Source organism: Cornus florida, unplaced genomic scaffold (assembly GCF_030987335.1).
Source record: "Cornus florida cultivar Cherokee Brave unplaced genomic scaffold, ASM3098733v1 CherokeeBrave_3.0.0_Hap2_Chr03, whole genome shotgun sequence".
Taxonomy (NCBI): Eukaryota; Viridiplantae; Streptophyta; class Magnoliopsida; order Cornales; family Cornaceae; genus Cornus; species Cornus florida.
In genome coordinates this window covers 19865652-19878358 of record NW_026775573.1, presented here as the reverse complement: position 1 = coordinate 19878358, position 12707 = coordinate 19865652, and the positions used below count along the sequence as shown (strand labels likewise).

The window sequence follows — 12707 nt, the reverse complement described above, 5'->3', positions numbered from 1 at the left end:
ACATAAACGAGTATAATCATCTATAAAAGTAACAAACCATTTTTTCCTAGAGATAGTAGTGACTCTTGAAGGTCCCCAAACATCACTATGTATTAAATAAAATGGTTTTGAAGAAGTATAAGGTTTTGGCAAATAAGTAGTACGATGACTCTTAGATAAGCAACAACTTTCACAATAGAATGATGAACAATCCAAACATTTAAATAAAGTAGGAAACAAATGTTTAAGCTATGGAAAGCTAGGATGTCCTAGTCTTAAATGCCCAAACATTATTTGTTCATAAACAGAGTTAGAACTAACACTGCTAAGGCCCTGAGCCTTTTTATTACTGGAGAAATCCCTATCAAAGTAGTAAAGTCCATCTTTTATCTTAGCACTGCCAATCTTCTTCCTCGAGCTCCGGTCTTGAAATTCACAGTAAGAATCACAGAAAATTATACGACAATTAGATTCTTTGGTTAGTTTACTCACAGAAAAAAGGTTACAGGCTAGTTTAGGGACATGGAGAACATTTTTAAGATTTATATTCTCAGATAATTTTATCAAACCTTTTCCTGCAATAGGTGAGAAACTACCATCTGCAATTCTAATTTTTTCAAGACCAGAACATGGTGAGTAAGTGCTAAAAAGATTGGAAAGGCTGGTCAAAGTGCTAAAAAGATTGGAAAGGCTGGTCATATGATCAGAGGCTCCAGAATCGATGATCTATGGAGTATAATTTAAACAACAAGAAAGGGCATTAAGTGCACTACCTGTTTGTGCAAGAGAAACATTAGGAATACCAGATGAGGAATTAAATTTCAGCAGCTTCCGAAGGTGATCCATTTGCTCCTTGCTTAAGGGACTTATCTCAGCTTCATTGGCAGTAGGAACCGCACGCCTATTTCTGTCACCAGGCTTGCTACTCTTCCAATTCGCTGGTTTTCCGTGGATTTTCCAGCAGTTCTCTCAAGTATGGCGTGGTTGTTGCAGAAGTCGCACCAAACCCGTGGCTTTTCTTCAGGTTTTCGTTAAAAATTGACTGCTTTATTAGCAGCAGTCTCGGCAATAATAAGGGCAGAACTTTCAACAGGTCCGCTGGTAGTCTTCTTCCCCAACATTACATATCTGCGGCTCTCTTCTCTTCGAACCTCAGCAAACACTTCACCAATTGGAAAAAGTGGAGTCCTGCCAATGATCCGTCCTCATACTTCATCAAATTCCACGTTGAGCCCCGCAAGAAATTTGTAAATACGATGAGCCTCCACGGTCCATTTGTAGTGATTGGCATCTTCAGTGGATTTCCATTCATAATCATTGAATAGATCTATGTCCTGCCAAATGCGCTTTAATGAATTGAAATACTTGGTGATCAAGTCTTCTCCCTGCCGAATCTCACCAAGTTTTAGAGTCAATTCGTAGATCTGAGACTGATTTCCCAAATCAGAGTACATCTGATTCACGTTGTCCCAGAGCTCCTTAGCCGTGGAGTAGCACATATAGTTGGAGCTAATATCCTCGTCCATGGAGTTCATAAGCCAAGTCATCACCATTGAATTTTCTGCATCCTAGGTCACGTACGTTGGGTCCTCTGATGCTAGTGCCTTCTTGTCTCCCGTCTAGTACCCGATCTTTCCCTACCCTCTGATGTACATCCAAACAGACTGGGACCACCGTAAATAATTGTCACCATTAAGGCGAATATTGGTGATCTGAACCGAGTGAGAATCGGTACTGGGGGCTTGGGTTGTCGGATTTGTTGACTAGGTTGTGATAGGCGATGATGACATAAAGGAACCGTCAGACATGGCTGATCAGTGAAGAAATTGTGCAGAAAAGGAATTAGGGTTTTTTTTTTTTGCCTTAGGGTGGCTCTGATACCATATAAACTATAAAGGAAAGAAAAATAAAAAAACCTTTTTCTCTATATTAGCACACAATTCACGAGTTTACACAGGTTCTCTTTATAGGAGAGAATACACGTACATACCTAGCTGGCCTAATTAATAATTTCCTATTTTACAGCATTTGACCAATATTCTATTTACAAAAAAATATTCTCCAAATATTATATTTACAGATAATAATATTTGGTAGTATTACTACCAAATCTTTCCTTTTGCAACAAATTCATACAGTAACATTTGTAATTTACTGATAAAAACAAACATTTACAAAAAAGCTAGTTCTCTGGTATAATTTGTCTCCAACTTAACAAACAAGTTTATAGTATAATACTAGTCTCCCAGTCCTCCTTGGCTATAAATAAGATATATAAATCAATTCGAAATAAACTTGTAAATTATCTGTAAACTCTGAATAAAATTCTGGCAGTTGCTGGTGTTAAATGGATATGAGATGAGGGAATAGTATGGCACACATTCAAAAAATAGGCCCAATGATCAACTCAATTGCGTTAGCGCAGCCGAACAATTCTGAAACTGCATTAACAACCCAAAAAAAGAGAAAAGGGAAAAGATTAGAAAAGGCATTACCCAGTATATTTTCTCGCAACCTAACAATAATGATAAGCAGCAAAAAAATAAAATAAAAAATAAAAAATATTGAATTGACTAACATTCTCTCTTAGATATTATTCATTACCTTGTCAACAAATGGGGAATTTGCAGCAGCCTCTTTGAAATCCTCATACATTGTTGAAAACATCTCCTTGGAACTACTAACGGCAAGTACTCTGAAACCCTGATTTCTGTAATTCATTTAGACAGGAAGCTAATGGTTAAGTATCATTAATTTTTCAGAACTTAATGAATATGAAGACTAAAGTACTACTGAATCTGGTAAGTCTAGTGTTTGGTACCATAAAAGCTTGATTAAAAAAATAATAACTAATTACCATAAAAGCTTCTGAAATCTTTTTGGTGGGGTTTAACTAATTACCACTTTGGGAAATCAATATGATCCGACTGGCGGCGACTTTGAGATCAAGATTCAACTAAGAATGAAGATATCAAGGAAGCAGCCCTTTAGCGCATACAGGAGGCCATGTTTTATGATTCTGCATTCCAAAACCAGCAAGAATTTATTAACGTCATTAGTCAGGAAATTCAAGAATAACAATATCTAGAAGTACTGAGACAAGTATTATATTGCCCCTTTTCTGAAGAGAGAGTAGGCATACGTACTATCAAAATATGGAATGGAACTCAAACTTCACCCCCAACACTTAATATATATATGCCTCTGTGACCACGTTGCAATGGCATTCACACGTCGTACCTGCATATTAACCAAAAATGATGAATTCTAGTATAGTCTGCCTGTGTTTTTAAAAGATGATAGAAGAATCACATACCTCATTGTAGAATTAAATGGGAAACTTCAGATCATTCTAGGTACGTGTGAGCTCAAAAGGCACATGAATCATGCTCTAGTTCCCTTGCAGCATGCGAGCTGCCAAAAGATTTGAGTGTTATGCTGACAGAATAAAAGCCAAAGCTAATGTAGCCTACAATATGTAGCTCGGGAAGTAAAATGAACAACCATTGTGCTAACTTAATATAACAAGATTTCCAAAATGTGGAATAGCAATCAAATAAATAGAAGTAATTAAAAAATCATCCAAACTAGAATTTAAGCTTGTAACTGAGTGGCTAATGCAAAACTGAGGAAAAAGTTCATAAACCACGCCATCAATTTCACAAGGACAATGAAGTAGGTCTCAACAATGTTATACTGATTCTTTATATTACGGAATTGATATGTTTGTGATCAACTATCCTTACTAAAAATATGACTTAACAAAGACCACTAAAGTCTCTCCAAGCCTTAGCCCAAGCTGTATAGGAACAACCATCTCGTCATTCTGCATCAATTTTCCAACATCATAGTCCACTCATGTCCATATGTCCTGTACAAAAGTATCCATAATGTCATGTCAAGAATTTCAAAAAATAAAAGTAAAAAGATAATAATAAGTAAAAGTACTGAGATAATAATTATATATATATATATAGATAGATATATATATTCTTTTTTGGAGAGCGGGGAATTACGAATAAGAACTGAACTAAAACCGCCCACCCCACCCCTACAATGCATTTGTCACCATGCCGCAATGTGAAGTTGAATAAAAAAGGTCAGCTCTGCTATGCAAGGTTTTAGGAGGCAAAGACTAGAGACAGACATAACATCTGGCATATCTCATGCTTGTCAGGCCGAACTTTTAGCATTGAACCAAACAATGATCCCAAAGATATACTGAAACCAATATAGGCTAGTTCAGCACATTGTAGTTGAATATTCACCAAAACTGATTTAAATAGAATTCCGCATATGTTCCAAAGAGATGCTACTCAATTTTGCATACCTTACCATGGTTTTGAATGAGTTCAAAAGTTCAGACCATGCCCAAGTCCATACGAGCTCCACAGGCATATGAATCTTGTTTTGCCTCTCTTACAGCATGCATATATCATATACTGCAACTAATGGAACATTAAGGATTTGCTTGCTTCATTAATCCAAACAGAATGAATATGTGTCCCATAGCTTAGGAAGCCTACTGTGCAACTGTTACGAGGGGAAACTTGTCCCACATCGGATCCAGATAGGAAGTGACATGGGTATAAATGGGTGGGTATGTAGCACTACCCAACAGTTCGAGCTTTTGGGTAAATTGGCAAGCGCCCACCCGTTACAGTTGGTATCAGAGCCAGACCCAATCCTTGATCCAGTGCCACGCCAAGCGCTCGGCCCGGAAGGCGTCCGGATGATTAAAAACTTTATGAAATCATCATATTTTGTTGAAATCGACATTAATAAAGATTGAATCTGCCAAATGTGAAGTGGCATACCTGACAGAGAATTGAAGTTTCTCTGCAGCCATCAATGTCGAGAAAGTTGAGATTTCATCTGGGTATGGTCATGCCGTCATTTGGGCATTGACAGTGCAAGGGAAGTGAGGTGGAAAAATAAATAAATATAAGGAAGTAATAATTTTGGTTTTGTGGGATAAGTTGTAAGACCAAGTACCTTAGCATGAGCAAAAGATAGCACATATTGAGAATGTTGACGTCCAAAACAGCAGGGATGTTGCTAGCACCAATTCCTTGCCTATATTTTTGTACGTTGAAGAATCATCATAATTGCCAAGAAAAAAGAAATTTGAAGATAAGAAGAAAAATATGGACAAAACAAAAACAGTTAGCGACTTCCAAAGACATTCATTATTGGACACAACATAACAAAAGGAAGAAGCATTACCGGGAAAGTTCTACTAAATCTGAAATTACCTGAAAATCATGAAAGAAACGGCACTCTAACCGAACACTGTTTAGTACTGCTTCAGACACATATCTATGAAGATCTTCCCTACTGTTGTTTTTCATGCATTCATAGTTATAAATCCACAATCTAAGCACTGAACTCACATAGAAACAGCATCTTCGCCAAACCTGTTCCAATGACACAGGATAGTCCATTTTAGATTTGAAATAAAGGGTGAACAGGTCAAAAGCTCGGAGTATTTTGATCAAATATTGTACTGAAAATGTGACTTACCAAATATCAAATTTTCCCTCTGGTAACAGTTCAAGTTTCAAGAAAAGTGAAGGTTTAACAGCTCTTTGGAGAATCCATTGAAAATCTGAAATCAAAAAGGAAAGATAAGTTAATAAAGTACTTCATTATTTTTGACTTGTTTGGTTGTAATGGAAAACTGTGAGAAAATCAAATATGAAGGAAAAAAAAAAAAAAAAAAAAAAAAAAGGACTTTTATACCTGATTGAACAGCTGAAGTAGCTCTGCAATCATCAATGTAAGCATGAATGATTGTCACTTAAAGTTTATGATGTCTTCACCATCGAGCCCTATGAGGCGGATTCGGGAAATCTTGGGCCAATCTTCCCCTTTCTCCTTTTGGCAACGTGGTTTCAGCAATGGACAATTTTTTATTTTTAGTCCAGAGAGGTTGTTGAGCAGCTGTCCTTCTGGCAGGAGCTGGAGCTTAGGGCATTGAATGATGAATAAAACTTTAAGAGAAGTGAGGTGTGGGAGGCCCTTGTGGTTCAGTGATTTCGGATTTGGAAGGTGTCTGATGTTAAGAAAGGTAAGAGCAGTAGGCAATAGCCACTCCTCTGGAAATGACTCCAACACTTCTTTATATTCACCAGCGATGGTGAATTTGCTAAGAGATGGGAGTGCTTGCAAACCCCACCCCATCCGGCCCTTCATCAGTTTCTCGCAATTATGGATCTCAAGTGTAGTTAAGTTGGAAGGCAAACCTCCATCCGGAAATGATTCAACTTCTGGACACTCTTTTATACGCAATTCTTGGAGAGATGGGAGGAGGGTGTGCATTTGATGCGGCAGCGACTTTAGATTGTTGCAATTACAAACGATCAATTTCGTCAGATTTTGAAGCTCGCCATTTGGTATTGAAGAAAACGTTTCAAAATTTATACACTCCCTAATCTCCAGAGAACGGAGCTTTGGAAAGAAACCTAATGACAGCGATTTGAGAAGATCACAGCTACTACGTATCCTCAAAACTTTAATGGATGTCTCCTCCAATGGGAGGGGAAACTCTAAACTACTGCAGTTGTAGATGTCGAGTATTTTCAATGAAGGAGGAGGTAGAACACCAATGGGAAAAGACAACTGAAGAAGAGATGAACAATCAAATATGCGCAACTCTTCAAGGCCAATATTGTTGATGTGCATTGTATTCATTTTCATTCCCTCTGATGATGATAATGCTATTGTCACGGACTTTAGAGATTCACATCTGTCGATCTTTAGAGTCTTAAGCATGGGCGGCAACCCCATCTCTAGAGCTGGCTCAAGAAAACTGCATTCCTTTATCTCCAAGCTTCTAAGATTTGATAATCCGCACAATTCCAGAGGCAATTCCTTCAAGTTCGGCATCCCTGAAACCTCAAATTTCTGAAGAGAAGACAGGCCTTGCAGCAACAAGGCAACTTGAATAGACAACAGTTGTTGGCATCCAGAAATTTTAAGTTTTCTTAAACAAGGGAGGTGATTGGGTAATTCACCAATCAACTTCGGACAATTCACCAAAGAAAGCTCTAAAAGGCAAGAGAACTCTCCAGCCCCCAATGCATGCCATTCCTCCCACTCAAGCATATCATCAAAGCTTAGTGTCTCCAGAGATTGAAATGGTTTTATCAAACAAGAAGAAGAAGAAGCATCCCCATAGAACTCGCGACCCACCTCCATTATTTCTTTCATCCCTGCAATTCTTAGATGTTTAAGAGAGCGTAGCTGCCCAATTGATGGCAAGAAATAGCAATTTGCACACATTATAAGTTTTAAGGATACGATGTTCTGAAATGAATGAACTCTCTTTAACCAATCAGGGAAGTTTGTGCCCCCATAGTTAATGATGCTGAGATCTTTCACCCTTGCATGAGGTTGTAGCTGGTCAAGTACCTCCTTTTCTTTTTGTGAATCATTAGTATCACCACTCCATTCAAGCTCTAACACTTCAAGGTGCTCCTTTCCCTTCAAATTGGCCTTTGATGCATCTGAACCACTAGTTACATTTTCCAACCCTAAAATGTGGAGTTTACCCCGAAGTTGACAAAGGTTCTTCAACGCACTAATTCTTGACCCACCATCCTTGCCAACTACAAAATTTGTTAAATGTTGGAGATCTTTCAGTCTGCTCATTTGAGTTGGTATTTCAGTCAATCTAGTTTCTCTAATATCGAGATGGCGCAAGTTTGTTAGTTTTTCCATATTCACAGGCAACTCAGTGAGATCCTTGCAATATGACAAATCTAATGTCTGTAGATTACACAAAGTTGTTACCGACTTTGGTAACTGTTTGATTTTTGTATAAGAGAGATCCAAATAGCGTAAATGAATCAAGTTTTTGATCGACTGAGGCAATTCAGAAATCTGATATCGAGACAAAGACAGCACCCTTAAGCATCTCAGGCTTGGCAACATATCATTAAGTACCTTATTGCCTAGAAAGGAAGGAGACAATTCAGTTCTTGAACATGGTATGAACGACCGTAAATACTCAACCTTATTAACGCGACCGTAAATACTCAACCTTATTAACGGCCTTGAACTTTTTAAACTGATCAAAGTAGCCTTGAACATATGACAAATGACGAACTTTTTTAGAAATATTGTGTGCCTTGCCTTTGTCTAGCATTACAAAATAGGTGTCACTTAATCTCTGAAAGAAAGACCTTGAAAGTAGTTCATGAAAGTAATGATTCCCTACATCTTCCAATAACATATTATTTTCATGTTGCACAAGATTTTCAGCTATCCAAAACTTAACTAACTTTTCCTTCTTAAATTTGTAATCTTTATGAAATATCGAACAATATGCAAAGTATCGCTTTAATTGCGAAGGAAGATAATGATAGCTCAATATTAGAGCTGGAAGAATGTTGCTTTCCTTCAAAGCCCACAACTCACTGTTTAGTACATACTTCCATTCATCGATATCTATTTTAGATCGTAAGATACCTCCAAGTGATTTTACCGCTAGAGGCAGGCCTTTACACTTCTCCACAATTTTTCTACCAATCCTCTCTAGCTCTGGATGAGACGAATAATCTCCATTCACAAATGCGTGCTTTGCAAACAATGACCAACAATCTTCCGAAGACAATTCCTTCAAGTTACAATAACTAGGAATAGTGCTCATGACAGATGCAACTTTATCCATACGTGTTGTTATAATTATCCTACTTTCCTGTGCTCCAGGGATGAAAGGTTTTTTCAAGAGGTCCCAAGCAATGTAATCGTCATTCCAAACATCATCTAGAACAATAAGAAATTTCTTCCCTGCTAGGCTTTCTTTCAACTTGATTTGAAGTTGATCAAGGTCGTTCTGGTCCTTCTTGACATTTGTTGATGTGGTAACAGCCTCAATAATTTTTTCTGTTATCACAGAAACATCAAATTCATCTGAAACACAAACCCATGCTTTCATATCAAAAAAATTAGTCACTCTAGCATCATTGTAAACAACTTGAGTAAGAGTTGTCTTACCCACCCCACCCATGCCTACAATGGGGATCACAGGGATCTCATTCTCAGTTGCATTTCCAGACAACAACAATTGAATTACCTTCTTTTTGTCCTTATCTCTACCATAGACCTCAGATTCATCTACCAAAGATGTGGTTTGCAGTTTGTTCCACTGTTTCCTTCCAACATTCTCTCTCAAATTAAGACAACCTTTTTGCTCAACAAACGACTCCAACTTACGGATGACCTCTTTCATCCTGGACCCCATCACTTCATCAGATAGATAAGCAGAAGTCGAGACGGAAGGATCAATCCCTAACAGAGATTGCTTGATTGGAAGTAAAAATTGTCTGAAACCAACCTGAGTTTAACAAATTTAAAGTAAGACAAAACTTTCACACAAATTACACCGAAGATTAGGATAAAATAATATAAAATTTAAAGTTATACAAACAATATTTTAGCCCAAATCATTAATGAAAATATAAACATTGCAAATTTACAGCAAAGAACAAGTTTGAACCGCCCATTATATTGTAAATCCTGCAACTGTCAAATTGTTAAACAAATTACCACAGATTACTCCCAATAATAAAACAATTAGAGATATAAAGAAGAAAGCTAAGATTATCTCAAATTTCACAACCAACCAACATAAAAGCAGAAAGAAAAAACGAGAAAAAAATAATAATAATAAATAAATAAAATAATTCAACATTATCATTACAAAATAAGCTAAAAAATTTCCCAAAAGAACATGGATGAAACCAACCTGAGTTGTGCTGCTTTGGGTCTGGGACTGAACATGATCAGCTTCTAACTTGTCCCTCAAGGCTTTGGTAGCGATCTCATCCAGCAAGTCGTCAGCTTGGTAGATAACATGTTGGAGCTCGTCCAGCCAATCTTTCACACGTTTGTTGTTAATCTGCTTGTCCTCCGCATCATCCAGAACTGCTTGAAGGGCCAGCAACGTTATCTTCAGCTTGGCCAGTAGTCCATCATCCATTTTTTGTTTGGAAAAGAAGTTGATGAACTCGCGAGTAGCCAAACGATCAAACATCACCTGAAGGGAAGCCGAGAGAAATGCTCCACCCACCAATGCTTCAGCCATGTCTTTTTTTTTTTTTTTTTTTTTTGTTGGAAAGAGAGAGAGAAGATTAGCAGAGAGATCACAGAGAGACTTGGCAGCGAAGAGCGCTAAGAGGATAAAAGTAAGAAAATTGGGTAAAGTAGAGCTCATTTTGATTACAACAATGTCGACAAACACACACACCAATAATGCAGTCAGTCAATGGCCCCAACACAACGAGAAAAACTTCTGACATATGACAAAAACGAATATGCCAAGAATCAGAAAATATGCACCAACACTGTTGTATATTAAACAACCAAGAATTTTCTAATTTCTCAAATTAGAGCATTTTTTTTTTCTTTTTTTTCTGAAGTATCAACCAGCCATTCATTGAGGCAAACTAAAGCAAATACTACTTCTATGCTATACGAAATAATTCAGCTCCAATTTGCAAAGTATTTCTATAGCATTTTCACATTTCGAACAAAAAAACACACAAATTTACTTGCTAAACAACTTGATTTTTTGGTGTCCTACAAGACAAATATGAACCCAAATGATATAAATCATATAATCACCCAGCTTAATGTAAATAAAGCAAACCAAAGAAGCAAAACATGAGTTCACCAAGATGCAAAATGAGTTGACCTGACTGCAGAGCTGAAGAGACTCAATATGAACCAAAAGAGAGTGCTTAAGGTTTGTTTTATGAGCAATTCGCATTGAGATCTTCAACCACATTCAGATCTTTTATTTTGATCTTCTAGTTATATACCAATAAAATTACCAAAATATATATACCAAGAACTTAATTTCATCATGACAATTTTTGTGCATTGGAGATGCTAATTGCAAAATTTTCTTATTGTCAGTTCAGTCCTACTTTTCCAAGTTTTATTTACATAACAAAATCTTATTATTATTATTATTATTATTATTTCCGATCCACTCAAATAACAGTGAATGCATGCCAATATATATATATATATATATAATCTTCAATTTTCTAGTTAAGAAGCTATACAAGATAGTGAAATGAAAGAATAGTCATCCACACAGCTAGCTAGCATTGACCCAGTCCAATCTGGCAACTTCCAAGAACCACCTCAGGAATTATCATTATCAAAGGAGTAGGTTTTGAAATGGACCTTGTGACGGAACCCAACGTGAAAAGACGTTGGGATAATTAAAAGCAATGATACATCCTCTGTAATTGGACAATTTATCATTTTTTAATAATTAATGGTACCACACGCCAACAATGGAGACCATGGATTCAACCCACTCTGTTTGTATTCAGGTTCGGGACCCTCTCGATACAAGATACACGCCTCAAACAATCGAACTGTCATATTTTCAGCTAGAATTGGCCTTCAGGCATATGTTATATTACATGATTTAAAATTGGAAAATGATATCTTGCGTTCTTACTCCTTACAATGGTTTTCTATTTCTAAATTTTGAGCAACTCATTCACAGAGGCAATTCAAATAAACACAATGTTTATCCTAAACAAAATAATTTACTTTCAGTTAGTGACACCTTCGTTTTTTTTTTTATCAAACATAAATTTTTAAATGCTTTCTATGGTCTAGTCCTGGTTTGAAAAATTCAAGTGCAAAGATAGCTTGAGAGTTCATTTGTAAATAAAGAAGAAGATGGTTTAGGGCTCCCAAACCATGACACCTTCAACAGAGGAAGCATTTTAGGGCATACATGGTCAATTCTATCAAACAACCCTTATAATTAATTCAACCTTTAAATTAATTTTTTTTCAATTTCAAATAGAAGGTGGACAATTTGGTGTTCCCAAAAATGTATTTAGATGGAACGGGTGAAAAAACATTCTTTATTATATAACTAATAAGTCACATCAGTTTTTGTAAAAGAATCACGCTCTCGTGTTTCAGGTACTCTTATTTCCCATAGTGTCACTTGAATTTTGCCGCTTTCCGTTCTAACTCTGGCTTCCGACTGGATCAAACCTCTAACCAAGCACAAGGTTGGTGATGGCACCAACACATTCATCGTTGATGATTGCACATTAATTTGCTCCATCTCTCTGTTTCTGCGCAACCTCAGTCTCGGGTGTTGGAGTTTTGAACTTTAATTTTGATAACTGCCTTTGGGCTTGGGACTCTTTTTGGAGCTCTCTATGTTGGGCTATTACTTTAATTTTGAAATTTTCTTTGGGCTTGGGCCTCATTGAATCACTGGAAATTTGGACAGTTTTTTAATAATGGGTTCAAGTTTCCAAGATCAATTTGGTTTTATGGAAACTAATTGTGAAAAGAGAAAAGTAAAAGAAGGTGAAGTGAACTTTTGGGAAAAAATAATAATAATAATAATAATTAAAATTTCAGTTAAAAATAAAAGAAACCTTCTAAGAAAGTTGTGGTAAAATGTCATTTCATGACTTACCTAACTTTAAGGTTACAAGGTTATATTAATAGGATAATAGGTCTAATATTAATTTGTTTTGAATATTTTTATTTTTATTTTTTAAATAAAAGTAATATAAGAAAATAAATAATGGATGTATAAATTAAATACCCGTGGATAAGGAAAGATTGTTAAATTAACACGCTATCTCATAAGATTGAGATAGGCTCTGCAGATTACGATAATGATTACAGATTACTATAAGGATTAAACCTACAGATTACGATAAAGGTTA

General features: G+C 36.4%; 2 protein-coding genes across 7 annotated transcripts; both read right to left on the bottom strand.

Moving 5' to 3' along the window:
* Window positions 1–1927: 1927 nt before the first annotated feature.
* Window positions 1928–7914, bottom strand: LOC132299827 (putative disease resistance protein At3g14460). 3 transcript variants are annotated; one of them, XM_059796658.1, is made up of 11 exons: window positions 5722–7914; window positions 5503–5587; window positions 5235–5396; window positions 4975–5055; window positions 4310–4854; window positions 3726–3850; window positions 3296–3393; window positions 3126–3219; window positions 2881–2998; window positions 2584–2689; window positions 1928–2420 (listed from the first exon to the last, which is right to left on the bottom strand). In XM_059796658.1, the coding sequence occupies exon 1, from the start codon at window positions 7912–7914 to the stop codon at window positions 5776–5778; it is 2139 nt and encodes a 712-aa protein (XP_059652641.1). In that variant the 3' UTR covers window positions 1928–2420; window positions 2584–2689; window positions 2881–2998; window positions 3126–3219; window positions 3296–3393; window positions 3726–3850; window positions 4310–4854; window positions 4975–5055; window positions 5235–5396; window positions 5503–5587; window positions 5722–5775. The 3 variants fall into 3 exon arrangements, with proteins under 3 accessions (XP_059652641.1, XP_059652640.1, XP_059652642.1); XM_059796657.1 differs by having other exon boundaries at window positions 3296–3850; XM_059796659.1 differs by lacking the exons at window positions 1928–2420; window positions 2584–2689; window positions 2881–2998; ... (1 more) ...; window positions 3296–3393; window positions 3726–3850 and adding an exon at window positions 3865–4200.
* On the bottom strand, window positions 7870–10926 carry LOC132299828 (putative disease resistance RPP13-like protein 1). Of its 4 annotated transcripts, none has more exons than XM_059796661.1 (3): window positions 9731–10926; window positions 8980–9319; window positions 7870–8895 (listed from the first exon to the last, which is right to left on the bottom strand). In XM_059796661.1, the coding sequence occupies exons 1-3, from the start codon at window positions 10196–10198 to the stop codon at window positions 8000–8002; spliced, it is 1704 nt and encodes a 567-aa protein (XP_059652644.1). In that variant the 5' UTR covers window positions 10199–10926; the 3' UTR covers window positions 7870–7999. The 4 variants fall into 4 exon arrangements, with proteins under 4 accessions (XP_059652644.1, XP_059652645.1, XP_059652646.1 ...); XM_059796662.1 differs by having other exon boundaries at window positions 7870–8868; window positions 9731–10925; XM_059796663.1 differs by having other exon boundaries at window positions 7870–9319; window positions 9731–10155; window positions 10679–10925.
* Between the last annotated feature and the right edge of the window lie 1781 nt (window positions 10927–12707).

Coding starts and splice junctions, on each gene's coding strand:
- LOC132299827 (XM_059796657.1), bottom strand. CDS start 7,914: ATGTTGCCAAGCCTGAGATGCTTAAGGGTGCTGTCTTTGTCTCGATAT.
- LOC132299828 (XM_059796660.1), bottom strand. CDS start 10,198: ATGAGCTCTACTTTACCCAATTTTCTTACTTTTATCCTCTTAGCGCTC. Junction 9,320..9,730: donor CCCAAAGCAGCACAACTCAG/GTTGGTTTCATC, acceptor TGTTAAACTCAG/GTTGGTTTCAGACAATTTTT.